We start from the raw sequence: 20,318 nt of genomic DNA on the forward strand, positions 1-20,318 counted from the left end.
AACCAAACCACCAAGCCAAACCAAACCAAGTCAAACCAAGCCAAACCAAACCACCAAGCCAAACCACACCACCAAGCCAAGCCAAACCAAACCAAACCACCAAGTCAAACCACACCACCAAGCCAAACCAAACCAAACCACCAAGTCAAACCAAGCCAAACCAAACCACCAAGCCAAACCAAACCACCAAGCCAAACCAAGTCAAACCAAGCCAAACCAAACCACCAAGCCAAACCACACCACCAAGCCAAGCCAAACCAAACCAAACCACCAAGTCAAACCAAGCCAAACCAAACCACCAAGCCAGACCAAACCAAACCAAACCACACCAAAAGTCAAAGAAAAGTTAAGCATTAACCCCCCCAAACTACTTCAAAGAGTCATTCTTGCTTCCCCTCCTTTTCACAGGACACAAGCTGTGGGTTTGGTTTTCTCTCTCCTTTCTTTGTGGTGTTTCAAGGAGGAGCTGCTGCTGCTGCTGGGCTCCAGGGTCTGCAGTGGGATGCAAGAGGAGCCAGCTCAGGCACTTTGGTCCAGGTGGGGATAGAGGTCAGGGCAGGGTGATGTCCCTCTGGCCCTGCTGCCATCAGGATCTGAAAGAAGAGACAAAGGATCAAAGAATCAGTCAGGGTGGGAAAGAGCTCAGAGCTCATCCAGTCCAAGCTGGCACCCAGCACCTCCTGACAGCTCAACCATGGCTCCAAGGGCCACATCCAAGCCCCTCTGCAACACCTCCAGCCATGGGGACTCCACCACCTCCCTGGGCAGCACAGCCCAAGGGCCAATTCCTCTTGCTGCCAAGAACTTTCTCCTCCCCTCCAGCCTCAACCTCCCCTGCCACAGCTGCAGGCTGTGTCCTCTTGTTCTGGGGCTGCTTGCCTGCCTGGCAGAAGAGCCCAAGCCCCAGCTGGCTCCAAGCTCCCTGCAGGGAGTTGCAGAGAGCAAGAAGGTCTCCCCTGAGCCTCCTCTTCTGCAGGCTAAGCAAGCCCAGCTCCCTCAGCCTCTCCTGCCAGGGCTGTGCTCCAGACCCCTCCCCAGCCTCCTTGCCCTTCTCTGGACACCTTCAAGTCTCTCAATGGCCTTCTGAAACTGAGGAGCCCAGAGCTGGACACAGGACTCCAGGGGTGGCCTAAGCAGTGCTGAGCCCAGGGCACAATGACCTCCCTGCTGCTGCTGGCCACACTCTGCCTGCTGCAGGCCAGGCTGCCCTTGGCCTTCTTGGCCCCCTGGGCACACTGCTGCCTCATGTTCAGCTGCTCTCGACCCCTCCCCCCAGCTCCCTCTCTGCCTGGCTGCTCTCAGCCACTCTGTCCCCAGCCTGCAGCACTGCCTGGGGTTGCTGTGGCCAAAGTGCAGCCCCTGGCACTTGGCTGTGTTCAATCTCCTGCCCTTGGCCTCTGCCCATCTGTGCAGCCTGGCAAGGTCCCTCTGCAGAGCTCTGCTGCCCTCTGACAGCTCAACTCCTGCCCCCAGCTTGCTGTCAGCTGCACCTCTCCTGCTGCTGGACTCCATCCCCTCCTCCAGATCATCAAGCTGAGGGTTGCTGTGGGGGATGGTGTCAAAGGCCTTGCTGAAGCCCAGGCAGACTCCATCCCCAGCCTGCCCCACATCCACCAGGCAGTCACCTGGGCATGGAAGGAGATCAGTTTGGAGAGGCAGGACCTGCCCTTCCTAAATCCATGCTGGCTGGGCCTGAGCCCTTGGCCATCCTTCAGGTGCACAGTGACTGCCCCCAAGATGATCTGCTCCATCATTTCCCCTGGCACAGGAAAGGCTGCCAGGCCTGGAGTTTCCAGGTTCCTCCATCCAACCCTTCTTGTGGATGGGCATCACCTTGGCAGCTTCCAGTCATCTGGGACCTCTCCAGTGAGCCAGGACTGGTGGAAAATGATGGAGAGAGGCATGGGCAGCTCATCTGCCAGCTCTCTCAGCAAACCTCCCAGGATTTGGGGAATGTGCACTTTCAAAGGTTCTTTCCAAGGCAGAGGGTAAGGGGAAGGGTGGAGGGAGGGTGGGGGGTGGTGTTTCTTTTGTCCCTGTTTCATTCTCCACCAGAATAAGAAGGAAATCTGTTAGCAAGGGCCCCAGCAACCCCCCACCCCCACCAGCTCCAGAGGTGCCCAAATCCAGCTGCTTTGGATTGCTCACCCAGATGAAAAGGAGGTGAGAGGGAGTTAAGCTGATTGGGCCCAACCCCCATCCCTGGGCTTTTTGGATGGCTGAGGGAAGGACAGAGAAGGGCAGAAAAGGACAGGGAAGGGCAGAAAAAGGATGGAGAAAGACAGAAAGGAACAGAAGGACAGAGAAGGATGAAGGAGGACAGAGAAGGATGAAGGACAGAGAAGGATGAAGAAGGACAGAGGACAGAGAAGGAGGGAGAAGGGCAGAGAAGGAGGGAGAAGGGCAGAGAAGGAGGGAGAAGGGCAGAGAAGGAGGGAGAAGGGCAGAGAAGGAGGGAGAAGGGCAGAGAAGGAGGGAGAAGGACAGAACAGAGAAGGACAAAGAAGGATGGAGAAGGAAGAAGACAGAAAAGGACAGAGAAGGACAGAAAAAGGATGGAGAAAGAGAGAAAGGGATGGAGAAATACAGAAAAGAACAGAAGGACAAAGAAGGATGAAGAAGGACAAAGAAGGATGGAGGAGGGCAGAAAAGGACAGGGAAGGATGCAGAAGGACAGGAAACCAGGGAAGGGCAAAAAAAGGACAAGGATACAGAAGTACAGAGAAGGACAAAGAAGGATGGAGGATAGAAAATGACAGAGAAGAACAGAGAAGGACAAAGAAGGATGGAGAAGGACAGAAAAGGATAGAGAAGACCATGGGCAAAAAAAGGACAAGGATGGAAAAGTAGGACGTAAGAAGGACGGAAAAGGATGGAGGACAGAGAAGTATGGAGAAGGACAGAGAAGGACAAGGATGGAGAAGGACAGAGAAGGGCAAAGAAAGATGGAGAACAATGGAGAAGGACAGAAAATGACAGAGAAGGACTAAAAAGGACAAAGAAGGATGGAAAAGGACAGAGGACAGAGAATGATGAGGAAGGACAGAGAAGGATGGGGAAGGACAGAGAAGGATGGGGAAGGACAGAGAAGGATGGGGAAGGACAGAGAAGGATGGGGAAGGACAGAGAAGGACAGAAAAGGGACAAAGAAGGATGGGGAAGGACAGAGAAGGACAGAAAAGGGACAAAGAAGGATGGGGAAGGACAGAGAAGGACAGAGAAGGATGGAGAAGGACAGAGAAGGATGGAGAAGGACAGAGAAGGATGGAGAAGGACAGAGAAGGATGGAGAAGGACAGAGTAGGATGGAGAAGCACAGAGAAGGATGGAGAAGGACGGGGAAGGATGGAGAAGGACGGGGAAGGATGGGGAAGGACAGAGAAGGATGGAGAAGAACAGAAAAGGACGGAGAAGGACAAAGAAGGATGGAGAAGGACAGAGAAGGACAGAAAAGGGACAAAGAAGGATGGGGAAGGACAGAGAAGGATGAGTAAGGACAGAGAAGGATGAGTAAGGACAGAGAAGGATGGGGAAGGACAGAGAAGGATGGGGAAGGACAGAGTAGGATGGGGAAGGACAGAGTAGGATGGGGAAGGACAGAGTAGGATGGGGAAGGACAGAGAAGGATGGAGAAGGACAGAGAAGGACGGAGAAGGACAAAGAAGGATGGAGAAGGACAGAGAAGGACAGAAAAGGGACAGAGAAGGATGGGGAAGGACAGAGTAGGATGGGGAAGGGACAAAGAAGGATGGGGAAGGACAGAGAAGGATGGGGAAGGACAGAGAAGGATGGGGAAGGACAGAGAAGGATGGGGAAGGATGAGTAAGGACAGAGAAGGATGGGGAAGGACAGAGAAGGATGGGGAAGGATGGGGAAGGACGGGGAAGGACAGAGAAGGACAAAGAAGGATGGAGAAGGACAGAGAAGGACGGGGAAGGACAGAGAAGGACAAAAAAGGGACAAAGAAGGACAGAGAAGGAGAGAGGACAGAGAGCCAGCTCCTTACTGGGAGATCTTGCAGTTCGTGGTGGCGACGTAGCGGCCGGTGTAGTGGATGTTGCACCTCACCACGTTGTTGGTGAAATCTGACTCCAGGACAATGTATTTGGGGTTCACTTGAACCTAAAAGCAGGGCAAAGGGAAGGAAACCCCCCCCCCCAAAAACAAATTAGTAAGAGGAGGGGGACGAGCAGCCCCTCAAGCCACGTTCAAAGGGTGGCACTGGCAAAGGCGTGGGGCTTTGGTCTGCTGGTTGAGAAGGTACCAAACTGACCCAGATTGGTGATGTTTGCCTCCAAAAACTCACAGACTCAGAGGATGTCAGGGGCTGGAAGGGACCTGGAAAGATCACTGAGTCCAACCCCCCCCTGCCAGACCAGGGTCACCTAGAGCAGGTCACACAGGAACACACCCAGGAGGGGCTTCAATACCTCCAGAGAGGGAGACTCCACAGCCCCTCTGGGCAGCCTGTGCCAGGGCTCTGCCACCCTCACAGGGAGAAGATTCTTCCTCCTGTTTCCATGGAGCTTCCTCTGCCTCAGCTTCCACCACTGCCCCTTGGGCTGGCACTGGGCATCCCCCAGCAGAGCCTGGCTCCAGCCTCTGGGCACAGCTTTAGCAACAGCAATGAGCTCAGCCTCAGGCTCCTCCTCTCCAAGCTCCAGAGCCCTCAGCTCCCTCAGGCTCTCCTCACAGGGAGATCTTCCACTGCCTTCCTCATCTCTGTGGCTCTGTGCTGGACTCTTTCAAGCAGTTCCCTGAGGTCCCTCTTCAACTGAGGGGCCCAGAGCCGGACACAAGATTCCAGCTGTGGCCTCAGCAGGGCAGAGTAGAGGAGGAGGAGAACCTCTCTCAGCCTGCTAACCACAGCCCTTCTAACCCCCCAACCCTCCAGGATGCCCTTGGCCTTCCTGGCCACCAGAGCACATTGCTGGCTCATGGCCTACCTCCCACCCACCCACCAGGACCACCCCCCCAGGTCCTTTCCCCCTTTCCCTGCTCTCCAGCAGCTCAGTCCCCAGCCTCTCCTGCTCCCTGGGGTTGTTCTTCCCCAGGGCAAGACTCTCTCCCCTTGCCCCTGTTGGATTTCCTTCCACTTCTCCCTGCCCAACTCTCCAGCTCAAGCCTCCCTGCATCACAGAACCACCGAGGCTGGAAGAGACCTCAGAGATCATCGAGTCCAAGCTGGCACCGCAGAGCCCATGACCGAAGCATGGCACACCAAGTGCCACCTCCAATCCCTTCTTGAGCACCTGACTGCCTCCCCCCCCGACCCCCAGCCCACCCCCAAGCCCCCCAGGGTCACCTTTAAGACATAATTTCCTGGCTGCACATCTGTGATGTCGATCCACTGGCAGTCAATGTCAGCGTTGTAGGTGTCATAGCAGCCCGGGCTCAAGCCCTGGAAGAGGGGGAGTGGGGGGAGGGAAGGGGAGAAAAGGAGGGGGGTGAGGGTGGGTTGGGAGAGGGCTTGGACACCCCCCCCCCCCCCCTTCAAAGCAGCATGCCCAGCACGGGAAGGCACCTGGGTGTGGGAGGTGCAGGCGTAACGCTTCAGGTTGCCGAAGTCGCAGGTGGTGTCCTCCAGGCAGAAGCTGGCCTTGTGGCCCTCCGCCACCTTCCGGCCCGTGCCGGCGTCCAGCAGGTCGTAGTGGCTGAACTCATCCATGCTGTGGTAGTGCCTGGAGGGGCAGGAGGGCACAGGCAAGGGCACAGCTCAGCCTGGGCACAGGGCGGGTGGGGAGGACCTCCGAAAGGGCTTGGGAACAGGGTTGGTGTGGGGAGGATCTAAGGAGCTTGGGGACAGGGTTGGTGTGGGGAGGATCTAAGGAGCTTGGGGACAGGGTTGGTGTGGGGAGGATCTCCTAAAGGGCTTGGGGACAGGGTTGGTGTGGGGAGGATCTAAAGGGCTTGGGGACAGGGTTGGTGTGGGGAGGATCTAAGGAGCTTGGGGACAGGGTTGGTGTGGAGAGGATCTAAGGAGCTTGGGGACAGGGTTGGTGTGGGGAGGATCTAAGCTTAGGAACAGGGTTGGTGTGGGGAGGATCTAAGGAGCTTGGGGACAGGGTTGGTGTGGGGAGGATCTAAGGAGCTTGGGGACAGGGTTGGTGTGGAGAGGATCTAAGGAGCTTGGGGACAGGGTTGGTGTGGGGAGGATCTAAAGGGCTTGGGGACAGGGTTGGTGTGGGGAGGATCTAAAGGGATTGGGGACAGGGTTGGTGTGGGGAGGATCTAAGGAGCTTGGGGACAGGGTTGGTGTGGGGAGGATCTAAGGAGCTTGGGGACAGGGTTGGTGTGGGGAGGATCTAAGGAGCTTGGGGACAGGGTTGGTGTGGGGAGGATCTAAGGAGCTTGGGGACAGGGTTGGTGTGGGGACGATCTAAAGGGCTTGGGGACAGGGTTGGTGTGGGGAGGATCTAAGGAGCTTGGGGACAGGGTTGGTGTGGAGAGGATCTAAGGAGCTTGGGGACAGGGTTGGTGTGGGGAGGATCTAAGGAGCTTGGGGACAGGGCTGGTGTGGGGAGGATCTAAAGGGCTTGGGGACAGGGTTGGTATGGAGAGGATCTAAAGGGCTTGGGGACAGGGTTGGTGTGGGGAGGATCTAAGGAGCTTGGGGACAGGGTTGGTGTGGGGAGGATCTAAAGGGCTTGGGGACAGGGTTGGTGTGGGGAGGATCTAAAGGGCTTGGGGACAGGGTTGGTGTGGGGAGGATCTAAGCTTGGGGACAGGGTTGGTGTGGGGAGGATCTAAGGAGCTTGGGGACAGGGTTGGTGTGGGGAGGATCTAAGCTTGGGGACAGGGTTGGTGTGGGGAGGATCTAAGGAGCTTGGGGACAGGGTTGGTGTGGGGAGGATCTAAAGGGCTTGGGGACAGGGTTGGTGTGGGGAGGATCTAAGGAGCTTGGGGACAGGGCTGGTGTGGGGAGGATCTAAAGGGCTTGGGGACAGGGTTGGTATGGAGAGGATCTAAAGGGCTTGGGGACAGGGTTGGTGTGGGGAGGATCTAAGGAGCTTGGGGACAGGGTTGGTGTGGAGAGGATCTAAAGGGCTTGGGGACAGGGTTGGTGTGGGGAGGATCTAAGGAGCTTGGGAACAGGGTTGGTGTGGGGAGGATCTAAAGGGCTTGGGGACAGGGTTGGTGTGGGGAGGATCTAAGGAGCTTGGGGACAGGGTTGGTGTGGAGAGGATCTAAGGAGCTTGGGGACAGGGTTGGTGTGGGGAGGATCTAAAGGGCTTGGGGACAGGGTTGGTGTGGGGAGGATCTAAGGAGCTTGGGGACAGGGTTGGTGTGGGGAGGATCTAAGGAGCTTGGGGACAGGGTTGGTGTGGGGAGGATCTAAGGAGCTTGGGGACAGGGTTGGTGTGGGGAGGATCTAAGGAGCTTGGTGACAGGGTTGGTGTGGAGAGGATCTAAGGAGCTTGGGGACAGGGTTGGTGTGGGGAGGATCTAAGGAGCTTGGGGACAGGGTTGGTGTGGGGAGGATCTAAGGAGCTTGGGGACAGGGTTGGTGTGGGGAGGATCTAAGGAGCTTGGGGACAGGGTTGGTGTGGGGAGGATCTAAGGAGCTTGGGGACAGGGTTGGTGTGGGGAGGATCTAAGGAGCTTGGGGACAGGGTTGGTGTGGGGAGGATCTAAGGAGCTTGGGGACAGGGTTGGTGTGGGCAGGATCCCCCTTCTATAGAGCTTGGGGACAGGGTCTCGCTGGCTTTAGCGACCAAGAGGCTCTGCAAGGTCTCCCCCCTCCTCCCCCCTTCCCCACAGGTCTGACATCCGAGCGCTTGGAGGTGTGAATTGCCCTCGAGAACGGAGCGGGGGCTGTGCGGGGGGCATCCGGGGGGCTGTGCGGGGGCATCCGGGGGGCATCCGGGGGGCTGTGCGGGGGGCATCCCGGGGGCACACTCACTGGTGGCAGCTGTGCCACTCCCAGGCGTGGCGGGGCCGGCTGGGCAGGAAGTCTGCCGTGCCTTGGTTCTTGACGCGCTGCGGGAAGCGCAGCAGCACTCGCACGTCGTAGTCGGTGGCCTCGGCGCTGTAGGCGGTGCTGGGCGCGGCAGGGAAGCTCCCCTCAGCCCCAGCCCCAGCGCCGGGGGCAGGCTCACACCTCCCACCCCTCGCCCCAGGCGTCGGCCTTTCCTCACGCCTGCCTTTCTCCTCTCCTTCGCTCTTCTTTCCCCTTCTTCCCTTCCCCTTCTTCTTCCCTTTCACTTTCTTCTTCCCTTTCCCGTTGCCTCTTTCACCTTTCCTTTCCCCGTTCCCATTCTGACCTCCATCTCTCCTCCATGTCCTCACCACCCCCTTGCCCTCTGACCTCCTTCTCTCCTCCATGTCCTCACCTCCCCCTTACCCTCTGACCTCCATCTCTCCTCCATGTCCTCACCTCCCCCTTGCCCTCCGACCTCCATCTCTCCTCCATGTCCTCACCTCCCCCTTGCCCTCTGACCTCCATCTCTCCTCCATGTCCTCACCTCCCCCTTACCCTCTGACCTCCATCTCTCCTCCATGTCCTCACCTCCCCCTTACCCTCTGACCTCCATCTCTCCTCCATGTCCTCACCACCCCCTTACCCTCTGACCTCCATCTCTCCTCCATGTCCTCACCTCCCCCTTGCCCTCTGACCTCCACCTCTCCTCCCTGTCCCCAGCTCCCCCTTGCCCTGTTCCTCCCCTCTCCCCCCTGCCCCCCTCGTCCCCAGGGTCCCTGCTACCTGGCCAGGCACTTCTCCTCGGCGGCGCAGCGCAGGGAGTAGAGGTGAGCTCGCTGCACGTAGGTGGAGGCTTGCACGTAGTTGGGGTCTGGCACCAAGTCTGGGAGACCTGCCAGGAGGGCCAGGGACAGCCCTTGAGGGGTGGGCAGAGGCCCTGGGGACAAAGCCTGAAGGGGCAAGGCTCCACAGAACCCTAGAGGGCTTTGGGTTGGAAAGGAGCTTGAAGATCATCTCCTTCCCCCTGCCCAAGCCCTGCCACGGGCTGGGACACCTCTCCCCCGGCCCAGGTCGCTCAAGGTCTCACCCAGCCTGGCCCTGAACGCCTCCAGGGCTGTGGGGACAAGGCTCTGGGTGGGGGGGACACACAACAGTCCCCTCCTTGAGGCAGCCAGCCCTGACCTCGTGGGGAAGTTTTGCTTCCAGGTTTGATTTCCCTTCGAAGCTGCCGAGGGAAAATCCCCCTCCCCCTCCCTCCCCCTCCTTCATCCTCAGCCCAGCTCCTGCTGGCAAATCCCAAGCCTCCCTTGTCCTCCAGCAGGGATTGCTCAACCCTGGCCTCCTGCAGTTGATTACCCCCAGCCCCGCCCCTGCCCCTTGAGCCCACCCCCCCCCAGCTCCCACCTCTGGGCCAGCCAGATGGGAGGGGTCTGGGGAGGGGTTGGGAGGGGTCTGGGAGGGGTAGTGGGGGGTGGGGGCGTGACACAACCGCCCCTTAAGAAAGAGGCTTTCTATTTCCTGCCCTCTTTTTAACCCCAGAGCAGGGGGGGGGGGGGGAACTGGGGGCTCTGCTAATCCCCCACCCCTCCCCCAGCCATGACCCCACCCCCCACCCCCTCTTTAATTCCCAGAGCTGCTCTAAAGCTGAAGTGAGCTGTGGAGGGACGGACAGACGGACAGGCAGCTGCAGAGCTGGGTGGGGGCTGCCTGGCTTGCCAAAAGCATTCCAGAGCCCAGCTGGAGCTGACGTTCTCACACCCCCCCAGCAGCGCCCTGCCACACCTCCCCTTCCTAAAGCCTCCTCCTGGAACACTGACCTGGGAAGCACTCTTAGATCCCCCACCCCAGGAAGCAGCAGGAGGGGCCCTGGGATGCTTCCTGCCTCAGTTTCCCTTCCCTTTGCCCTCTGCAGCAGCCTCTGCTCAGCATCTCTCCTTCCTGTGTGCCTGTCCTCCATCTCTCATCCTCATCCTCATCCTCATCCTCATCCCTATCCTCATCCCCATCCTCATCCCCATCCCCGTCCTCATCCACATCCCCATCTTCATCCCCATCTCTATCCCCATCCTCATCCTCATCCCTATCCCTATCCTCATCCCCATCCTCATCCTCATCCCCATCATCATCCCCATCCTCATCTCCATCCCTATCCCCATCCTCATCCTCATCCCTATCCTCATCCCTATCCCTATCCTCATCTCCATCCCTATCCTCATCCCCATCCCTATCCCTATCCTCATCTCCATCCCTATCCTCATCCCCATCCCTATCCTCATCTTCATCCCCATCCCTATCCTCATCTCCATCCCCATCCCCATCCTCATCCCCATCCCCATCCTCATCTCCATCCCCATCCTCATCTCCATCCCCATCCCCATCCTCATCTCCATCCCCATCCCCATCCTCATCTCCATCCCCATCCTCATCTTCATCCCCATCCTCCTCATCCTCATCCCCATCCCCAACTCCATCCCTATCCTCATCCCTATCCTCATCTTCATCCCCATCCCCATCCTCATCCCCATCTCCATCCTCAACCTCACCCTCAGCTTCATTCTCATCCCATTATCCTCATCCCCACTCTCATCTTCATCCCCTTCTCTATTCTTATCCTCATCCTCACCCCCTTTCCCCCTCCCCATCATCTCCATCCTTGCCCTCATCCTCATTTCCATCCTCATCTTCATCCTTATGCTCATCCTCCTCCCCATCTTCCTCCCTTTTTCTATCCCCATCCCATTTCCCCCCCATCCTCTCCATCTTCATCCTCATCTTCATCCTTATCCTCATCCCTACCCTCATCCTCATCTTCATCCCCTTCTATCCTTATGCTCATCCTCACCTCCTTACCCCCTCCACATCCTCATCTCCATCTCCATCATTTCCACCTCTACCTTCATCCCCATCCTCCTTCCTCACCCCTATCCTCATCTCCATCCCCATCTCCATCTCTATATCATCTTCATCCCCATCTTCATCCCCATCTCATCTTCATCCCCATTCCCATCTCCATCATCATCTCCATCCCTATCCCCATCATCTCCTCCTCTATGTCATCTCCACCTCCATCTCCATCATCTCCATTTCTATAGCATCTCCATCCCCATCTCATCTCCATTCCCATCTCCATCATCTCCATCCATGTCCCCATCTCCATCTCATCCCCATCTCCATCATCTCTATCTCTGTATCATCTCCATCCCCATCTCATCTCCATCTGTATCTCCATCTCCACCATCCCCATCCCCATCCCCATCTGTGTCCCCATCCCACCTCCATGCATATCTCCATCCCCATCTTCATCTCCATCCCCATCTCATCTCCATCCATATCCCCATCTCCATCATCTCCATCTCATTCCCATCCCCATCCCCATCCCCATCACCCAGCAGCCCCCAAGCACCACACCTCCTCCCTTCACCCCCAGCCACTTCCCAGCACATTTCCTGCTTGGGTTTGCTTTGTTTCTTTGGGGTTCATGGTTTGCTTTCATCTCTTTCATTGGGCTGGTTGCTGCTTTTGGCGGCTTGGGAGGGGGTTGGGGCTTTTGGGTTGGTCCTTCCTCCCTTCCTTCCTTCCTCCCTCTCTCCTTCTCTTTCTTCCTTTTCTTCCTTTTCTTTCTTTCTTTCTTTCTCCCTCCTTCTTTCTCCCTTTCTCTTTCTTTCTTTCTCTTTCTCCCTCCCTTTCTCTTTCTCCCTTTCTCTTTCTTTCTCTTTCTCCCTCCCTTTCTCTTTCTCCCTTTCTCTTTCTTTCTCCCTTTCTCCCTTTCTTTCTTTCTCCCTCCCTTTCTCCCTCCCTCCCTTTCTCCCTCCCTCCCTCCCTTCCTTTCTCCCTCCCTTTCTTTCTCCCTCCCTCCCTTTCTTTCTCCCTCCCTCCCTTTCTCCCTCCCTTTCTTTCCTTCTCCCTTTCTTTCTCCCTTTCTTTCTCCCTCCCTCCTTCCCTTTCTCCCTCCCTTTCTTTCTTTCTCCCTTTCTTTCTCCCTTTCTTTCTTTCTCCCTCTCTCTCTCTCTTTCTTTCTTTCTTTTTCTCCCTTCCTCCCATCCTTCCTCTTTCCTTCTTCATTCCTTCTCTTTTTTTCTTTCTTTCTTCCTTCCTTTTCTTTTTCCCTCTCTCTTCCTTCCTTCCTTTTTTCTCTTTCTTCCTTCCTTCTTTAATTTTTCTCTTTTTCTTCCTTCCTTCTTTTCTTTCTCTCTTTCTTCCTTCTTTTCTTTCTTCCTTCCTTCTTTCCTCCCTTCCTTCCTCCCTTCATTCCTTCCTTCCTTCCTTCCTCTCTCTCTTTCTTCCTTCCTTTTCCCTTCATTTCATTTTCCTCCTTCCCTGCCCTCTCCTCTTTCTTTTATCCCTATTTCCCCCTCTCTGTTGTTGCCCCCCCCTCGTTCCCTGGGCCAAAGCACAATGCCTGCTTGTTGCTGGCCTGCCCTCCCCGGGGGGGATCACATCACTCCGTCGGACCTCATTTCCTGCCCTGCTCTGCTTGGTCATCGCTGCTGATGTAATCCCCGGGGGGGGCCACACAAGCCAAGCAGTGGGGAAAAGGGAAGGAGGGGGGGGGAGGGAGAAAGAAAGTCAGGAAAGCTTGGAAAGATTTTTCTCCCTCCTCCTCCTCCTCCTCCTCCTTCTTCTTCTTCTTCAAAACCTTAGGACTCCAGCTAGAAAAGGGGCTGGGGAAAGCCCCCCCCCCCCCGGGCCCCCTCCCCGTTAGCCCGAGGAAGGTTTTGCCATCCTTTCTGAAGCAGCTTTTCTCCTCCCTGCTGTTGTTTAGAAGGAATTCTTGGACGCTCCGGGCAGAAATTTGACTCCTTTACCAACAGGGGGACTTGGATTTTCCTCTCCCCCCCTCCCCCCCTTCCTTCCCCCCCCCCCCCCCCCCCGGAGCTCGCCCTGGATGGCCTCTGTTGTTCTTGGAGGGTCTCCCACCTGCCTCACAGCTCCGAGCCAGGCTGCAAAGGGTCAACCCACATCGCTGGGGGGGGGGGGGGGGGAGGTGGGGGGTGTTAGCAGGGTGGCAAGATCCCACCTCACCCCTCCAAATAGCCTCTTAGCCCAGCAGCAAGGCCACCCAACTGTGTCCCCCCCCCCCCCCCCCCCCCAAATCTCAAGCTGGCCAAATCCTGCATCCTGCTCTTTTTTTTTCTGCTGAGCCAGCATTTTCCCACCTCCTGCAAGTCAGGGGAAGGGGGGGGGAGGGAGGAAGGGAGGGAGGGGGGGTGCTGGCAGCTCCCCCTCCCTGCCGTTGCTTCCCACTAAAGAAAAAAGGGACAACCACAGCAAGAAAATGTTTGTTTTTCCTCCTCCCCCCCTCGGCCTGCCCCTGGGAGCTGCCAGGGAAGATTTTCTTCTCCTTCCCCGTGAAAATTAGAATAATAAAGAGAGTGCTCGTGCTCCCTGCCGAGCTGTTTGTGCAGGTGTGCAGGGCTGAGCCCCAGCACAAAGCCCAGCCCCGCTTCCAAGGGGGGCAGCTGCTGGGCCTCCCTCAGCCCAGCACCGCCGGGCCCCGCGGCTGGAGCTGCAGAGGCTGTGGAAGGGGCTGGCTGTGAGCAGCTGGGATGGATGGGGATGGGAGGCCATCACCGAGGGAGCAAGGTGCACTCCTTCATCAGCCCAGCCCAGCCCATTATCCCAGCCCATTATCTCATCCCATCCCGGCAGCATCACTCCTGCAGCACCTCTTAGTGCCACTCCTGCATCCCATCCCATCCCATCCTCCCATCCCATCCCATCCCATCCCATTCCATCCCCCCAGTATTCCTCCTCCAGCACCTCCTGGTACACACCATTGTCCCCATCCCATCCCACCCTGCAGCATGGCTCCTGCAGTACTTCTTAGTGCCACCCTTTCATCCCATCCCATCATCCTATCCCATCCCATCCCATCCCATCCCTGCAGCATCACTCCTCCAGTACCTTTTAGTGCCACCCTTTCATCCCACCCCTTCATCCCATCCCATCCCATCCCTGCAGCATCACTCCTCCAGTACCTCTTAGTGCCACCCTTTCATCTCACCCCTTCATCCCATCCCATCCCATCCCATCCCATCCCTGCAGCATGGTTCTTATAGTACCTCTCAATTCTACCCCTTCATCCCATCCCATCCCATCCCATCCCATCCCACCCCTTCATCCCATCCCATCCCATCCCACCCCTTCATCCCATCCCATCCCATCTCTGCAGCATCACTCCTCCAGTACCTCTTAGTGCCACCCTTTCAGCCCATCCCATCCCATCCCATCCCATCCCATCCCATCCCATCCCATCCCATCCCATCCCATCCCATCCCTGCAGCATCACTCCTCCAGTACCTCTTAGTGCCACCCTTTCATCCCACCCCTTCATCCCATCCCATCCCTGCAGCATGGCTCTTCTAGTACCTCTGAATTCCACCCCTTCATCCCATCCCATCCCATCCCATCCCATCCCATCCCATCCCATCCCATCCCATCCCATCCCATCCCATCCCATCCCTGCCACCATGACCAACATCCTGAGGCTTCCAACCCCCCCACCTCCCATCCCCAAACCAACCCCAGGAGCATGAGGACAAGGTGAAAAAAAAATACCCTCTGGAGACAAAGGAAACCAGAGAGGAGGGGGGGCAGGGATGGGGCAGGGATGGGGCAGGGATGGGGCAGGGATGGGGCAGGGATGGGGCAGGGATGGGGCAGGGATGGGGCAGTGGGGGAGGAAGCTCCTGGAGATGCCTGCTAGGGGCTGGGGTCAGGCAAGAGTGGGGAGCAGCCTGGCTGAACCCCAGCAGGAGGGGTAGGGGAGCTGGCCCCTTCCCCCCTGCTTTAGAGGCAGATGGCCTGAGCTGCTCATCACACACAGCCCCTCATTAAAGCTGGTGGGATCTCATTAGCTTAATTAAGCCCCACCCTAGGTGTCCCAGCGAGGGGGGGGGGCAGGAATGCTGCCACATTCCCGCTGGAGCCCGCGGGGATTAGGAGGCTCCCGAGGAGCTCAGGAGCACAATTAACCTCCGAGCTGGCTTTAGGAAGTGTTTGGAGCAATTAAGACCCCTGCCCAAGGGTGGCCCTGCAGGCCTGGCAGGGGTGGGGGGCGAGGGGGGGGAGGTGACAACTTTTCCCAACCAAAACCCGGCTGGAGAGAGCAGCAGAGGAGCTGAGGGGGAGGGCAGGGCAGGGCTGCTTGAATGCTTCCTTCCCCTCTTAGCTCTTGCCCCAAGGGGTGGCTGTCCTGTGGGTGACCACCAAGGCTTGTCCACAGCCACTCGTGGGCCCCCTGATTGGCCTGGAAGAGCCACAGCACCCTCAGTGCCTGGGCCAGCTTCCAGAGAGCCCTGAAGCACCCAGCCTCTGGCAGCAGGGAGAAGACAAACCTGGCAGAGCTGTTCCCATGTCCCTCTCTCTCCTCGGGTCAGCTGCAGGGCAGCCACCCCCAGGTGTCCCTCCCCAGAGGCATGGAACCAGCAGCAGCCCTCACCCTCCACCCCTTGCTCCTGCAACCCTCAGCTTTGCATGCCTCATCCCTTCCATCCCTCATCCCTTCCATCCCTTCCCTCCTCTGTTCCTCTTCTGCTCCACTCCCTGTGCCCTCCACCCCTTGCCCCTCCATCCCTTGCTCCTCTGTTCCTTGCCCCTTCATTCCTCATCCCTTCCACTCCTCAGCCCCTCCACCCCTTGCCTCCTCTGCTCCTCTTCTGCTCCACTCCCTGTGTCCTCCATTCCTTGCTCCTCCATGTGTCCAGCTCTGGGCCCCTCAGTTTCAGAAGGCCATTGAGAGACTTGAAGGTGTCCAGAGAAGGGCAAGGAGGCTGGGGAGGGGTCTGGAGCACAGCCCTGGCAGGAGAGGCTGAGGGAGCTGGGCTTGCTTAGCCTGCAGAAGAGGAGGCTCAGGGGAGACCTTCTTGCTCTCTGCAACTCCCTGCAGGGAGGTTGGAGCCAGATGGGGGTTGGGCTCTGCTCCCAGGCAGGCAAGCAGCCCCAGAACAAGAGGACACAGTCTGCAGCTCAACCAGGGGAGGTTGAGGCTGGAGGGGAGGAGAAAGTTCTTGCCAGCCAGAGGAATTGGCCCTTGGGCTGTGCTGCCCAGGGAGGTGGTGGAGTCCCCATGGCTGGAGGTGTTGCAGAGGGGCTTGGATGTGGCCCTTGGAGCCATGGTTAAGCTGTCAGGAGGTGCTGGGTGCCAGCTTGGGCTTGCTGAGCTCTGAGGTCTCCTCCAACCTTATTGATTCAATGATTCCTTGCTCCTCCTTTCCTTGCCCCTTCATCCCTCATCCCTTCCATCCCTCATCCCCTCCATCCCTTGCCTCTTTTGTTCCTCTTCTGCTCCACTCCCTGTGTCCTCCATCCCTTGCCCCTTCATGCCTCATCCCTTCTCTCCCTCATCTCCTCTATCCCTTGCCTGCTCCATTTCTCTTCTGCTCCACTCCTTGTGCCCTCCATCCCTCAACCCCTTCATCCCTCAACCCTTCCATCTCTTCCAACCCTCAGCTCCTCCATTCCTCACCTGCTCCACTCTTTGTGCCCTCCATACTTTGCCCCTCCACTCCTCATCCCCTCCAAAACTCCACCCCTCCATCCTTCACTCCTCCATCACTGACCCAGCAGAAGCAGCTGCTCCAGGTGAGGTGGGCAGAGATCTGAAGGAAGATCCTCCCCACACCAGCCCTGTCCCCAAGCCCTTTAGATCCTCCCCACACCAACCCTGTCCCCAAGCCCTTTAGATCCTCCCCACACCAACCCTGTCCCCAAACTCCTTAGATCCTCCCCACACCAACCCTGTCCCCAAGCTCCTTAGATCCTCCCCACACCAACCCTGTCCCCAAGCCCTTTAGATCCTCCCCACACCAACCCTGTCCCCAAACTCCTTAGATCCTCCCCACACCAACCCTGTCCCCAAGCTCCTTACATCCTCCCCACACCAACCCTGTCCCCAAGCCCTTTAGATCCTCCCCACACCAACCCTGTCCCCAAGCCCTTTAGATCCTCCCCACACCAACCCTGTCCCCAAGCTCCTTAGATCCTCCCCACACCAACCCTGTCCCCAAGTTCCTTAGATCCTCCCCTCACCAACCCTGTCCCCAAGCCCTTTAGATCCTCCCCACACCAACCCTGTTCCTAAGCTTAGATCCTCCCCACACCAACCCTGTCCCCAAGCTTAGATCCTCCCCTCACCAACCCTGTCCCCAAGCCCTTTAGATCCTCCCCACACCAACCCTGTCCCCAAGCTTAGATCCTCCCCACACCAACCCTGTCCCCAAACTTAGATCCTCCCCACACCAACCCTGTCCCCAAGCTTAGATCCTCCCCACACCAACCCTGTCCCCAAGCTCCTTAGGAGGTCCTCCCCACACCAACCCTGTCCCCAAGCTCCTTAGATCCTCCCCACACCAACCCTGTCCCCAAGCTCCTTAGATCCTCCCCACACCAACCCTGTCCCCAAGCCCTTTAGATCCTCCCCACACCAACCCTGTTCCTAAGCTTAGATCCTCCCCACACCAACCCTGTCCCCAAGCTTAGATCCTCCCCACACCAACCCTGTCCCCAAGCTCCTTAGGAGATCCTCCCCACACCAACCCTGTCCCCAAGCTCCTTAGATCCTCTCCACACCAGCCCTGTCCCCAGGCTCTCTCCCAGGCTTGGCAGGGCTTGGCTGGACCTGGGGCTGCCCCAGCCTGGCTGCTCCCAGGGATGAATGCTTCCCCCCCCCCAGCCCCAGTCCCCTGGGATGGGCTTTTCTCAGGAAGCAGGGCTGGGGCTGGAGGGGTTATGGAGTCAGACAGGGCAGAGCCTCCAGCTGAGATGAGTGTCCCAAGGGCCAGGCTAAGGGGAACAGATCCCCCCCCCCAGGCTTGCTTGCTCCTCCTGCTCTCCAGCCCTGGCTTCCAAATTTCACCAGGGAGCAAAAAAAAAACCCCAAAGCCACCACTCCCAGCAAGCCTGGGCCAAAAGCCACAGGATTTCATCAGGATCAGGGTCAGTAGGCCGTGGAATGGTGGTGTCCCTGCCCTGACCCTGCTCCCCTGGTGTGGCCAGGCCCTGGGAGCAAGGGGGGGGCGAAGGGTCCCGAGTGAGGCAGCAGCCCCAGGGAACCTGCTGTGAGCTCGAGAGTGGCCCAGCACAGCACCCCCAGCCAGGAGGACACTGTCCTGACCCCCCCATCCTGCCCACATGTCCCCAGCCCACAGCACACAGCCCCCCCCTTGCTGGCAGAACGCCCTGGGACGTGGCACAAACACCCTGCCCAAAGGTGGGGGGACCAGAGGCAGGGCAGGGAGCCCCTCCAGGGGCACTGTCCCCTCCTGCCTGGATGAGCTCAGGCACGGCACAGACCCTCCCCACCAGCAAAGGGGCCCCACAGCACACAGCACCAGCCTACCCCATGAAGGTGGCATGGCCTGGGACATGGCACAGACCCACCTAAAGAGCACAGCGTCCCCTGGTCCCCCAGCCCAGACCCCTCAAGCACAGGCTGACCCAGAACATGGCACAGACCCTCCTCAAAAGTACAGTGTGCCCTCATGCCACAGCCCAGACCCACCTAAAGAGCACAGTGTGCCCTCGTCCCACAGCCCAGACCCTCCTCACAGCCATGGGATGGATTGGGACACAGCCCAGACCCTCCTAAAGAGCACAGTGTGCCCTCATGTCACAGCCCAGACCCTCCTAAAGAGCACAGTGTCCCTCATGCCATAGTCCAGACCCTCTCCACAGCCATGGGATGGATTGGGACACAGCCCAGACCCTCCTAAAGAGCACAGTGTGCCCTCATGTCACAGCCCAGACCCTCCTCACAGCCATGGGATGGACTGGGACATGGCACAGACCCTCCCCACAGCCATGGCATGGCCTGGGACACAGCCCAGACCCATCCCAAGCCCAGACTCCCCCGGGACTTGCTCCTCCGCACCCTTTACCTCCCCCTCCTTGTTTCTGCCCCACCTCAAACATCATTCCCCAAACCCCGGAGGGGGTCTCCCAGCAGCCCCTTGGTGGTTCCTCAGCCACATCCATCCCCGAGGCAGCCGGGCAGCATCCTTGAAGAGCAGCCAGCACGGCTGCAGAGGATGATGAAACTCCCAGGGCAGCATCACACCCCGGGGGGGAGCTGCCACCTACCCTGCCGCCCCCCACCCCCCTTTGCCCCCCGCTCCCAGACTCACCCCGTCCGCCGTGGCTGGGCCTGTAGACGCTTCCCACGCTGACTCGGGCTTGGCTATCGGGGACAGCCTGTGGCATTTCGGGGCTCCTGGCTGGCAAGTAGGGCTCGGGGCGAGGAACCCCGTAAGGCTCCAGCGGCCGGAACGGCGGCTGCGGCTCGTAGGGCGGATACTGAGCCCCGTAGCCCGTCCCGGCGGAAGCTTGGAGGTTGTCCGTGGATGCCACGCCGTGACCGGCGGCCGGTTGCTGGTTGGCGTAAGAGTCCGGGCTGCCCTGCTCCGGTGAGCCCCCGGGATCGTGGTACAAGCTATGGGAGTACCGACGGTCCAACCCGTCAACCGGCTGGGGGGCAGCGGGGACGTAGGGGCGCTCGGGCGGGGGGTAGTAACCCTGGGCTCTATAGGGGCTCTGCTCCTCCCCGTAGTCCTCGAAGCGCGCCCGGGGCTGGAAGGGGTACACCACGCTGGCCCCCGCCGCCGCCGAAGCCACGGCGGCCCCCCCGGGGCCGGTGCTACGGTAATAGGTGTAGGTCTCGTCGTAAGCCCGGGGCGCCTCGTAGGGCTCGTACTGGGGGGCGAAGGGGAACTGGGGGTACGGCGGCTGCCCGACGGAAGCGTAGGCGAAGGACGAGGCGGAGGAAGAGGAGGAGGAGGTGGAAGGCTGGCGGGAGCGGCCGGCAGGCCGGAGCCGTTGCGAAGCGGAGCCGTCGCCCACCGGTCCCTCCCGCCAGTTTTCGGGCACCTGCCCGAACCCGAAGGGATGCCGCGTTTGGCCCCGCACCGTCTCGGAGCCCGGTCGCGGCGGTAGCCCCGGCGCCTGCCGCCGGACGCTGCCCGTCCCTCCGCTCGTCGCTCCCGCCAGCAGCAGCCGGCTGCCCGCCGGTCTCTCCTGCCCGGCCGGGACGTACTCGGCGCCGGTGTTGAGCAGGCTGTAGACGCGGCCGTTGTTCTCCCAGCGGATCAGCTGCCTCCAGGGCTGCGCGCCGCCCGCCTGCTCCTGCCCGCCGGCCAGCCCCCACAGCCCGCAGCCCAGCGCTGCCCACAGCCCCCACAGCCCCCAGGCTCCCCGCCCGGCCATGCCGCTAGCGCCGCGTTCCCCCCCCCTCCAGCCCCAGCCCCGGCCCAGCGGCTCCCGGGGCGGGAGCAGCGGCCGCGCTCCCCGGCGGCGGCGGCAGGGAGGGAGGGAGGGAGGGAGGGAGGGAGGGAAGGAGGGAAGGACGAAGGGAGAGAGGGAGGGAAGGAAGCGGGGCGAGGTGGGGAGCAAAGCCGCCGGGTCCT

At 59.2% G+C, this 20,318-nt stretch overlaps 1 protein-coding gene across 1 annotated transcript; it reads right to left on the reverse strand.

Moving 5' to 3' along the window:
* Positions 1-317: 317 nt before the first annotated feature.
* Positions 318-20,132, reverse strand: LOXL1 (lysyl oxidase like 1). The gene is made up of 7 exons (XM_054169103.1): positions 19,044-20,132; positions 8,704-8,812; positions 7,903-8,040; positions 5,524-5,680; positions 5,305-5,400; positions 4,006-4,121; positions 318-593 (listed from the first exon to the last, which is right to left on the reverse strand). Exons 1-7 carry the CDS (start codon positions 20,116-20,118, stop codon positions 587-589), a joined length of 1,698 nt encoding a protein of 565 aa, XP_054025078.1. The 5' UTR covers positions 20,119-20,132; the 3' UTR covers positions 318-586.
* Between the last annotated feature and the right edge of the window lie 186 nt (positions 20,133-20,318).

This window comes from Dryobates pubescens, chromosome 17 (genome assembly GCF_014839835.1).
Source record: "Dryobates pubescens isolate bDryPub1 chromosome 17, bDryPub1.pri, whole genome shotgun sequence".
NCBI lineage: Eukaryota > Metazoa > Chordata > Aves > Piciformes > Picidae > Dryobates > Dryobates pubescens.

What these genes read in the sequence shown, in the direction of transcription:
- LOXL1 (XM_054169103.1), bottom strand. Translation starts at nt 20,118, where the DNA reads ATGGCCGGGCGGGGAGCCTGGGGGCTGTGGGGGCTGTGGGCAGCGCTG. An exon ending in GCCCAGCCACGGCGGACGGG is followed by an intron (nt 8,813 to 19,043) that starts GTGAGTCTGGGA and finishes CCCTCCTGGCAG; the next exon opens with GTCTCCCAGACTTGGTGCCA. An exon ending in GAGGAGAAGTGCCTGGCCAG is followed by an intron (nt 8,041 to 8,703) that starts GTAGCAGGGACC and finishes TGCCGCGCCCAG; the next exon opens with CACCGCCTACAGCGCCGAGG.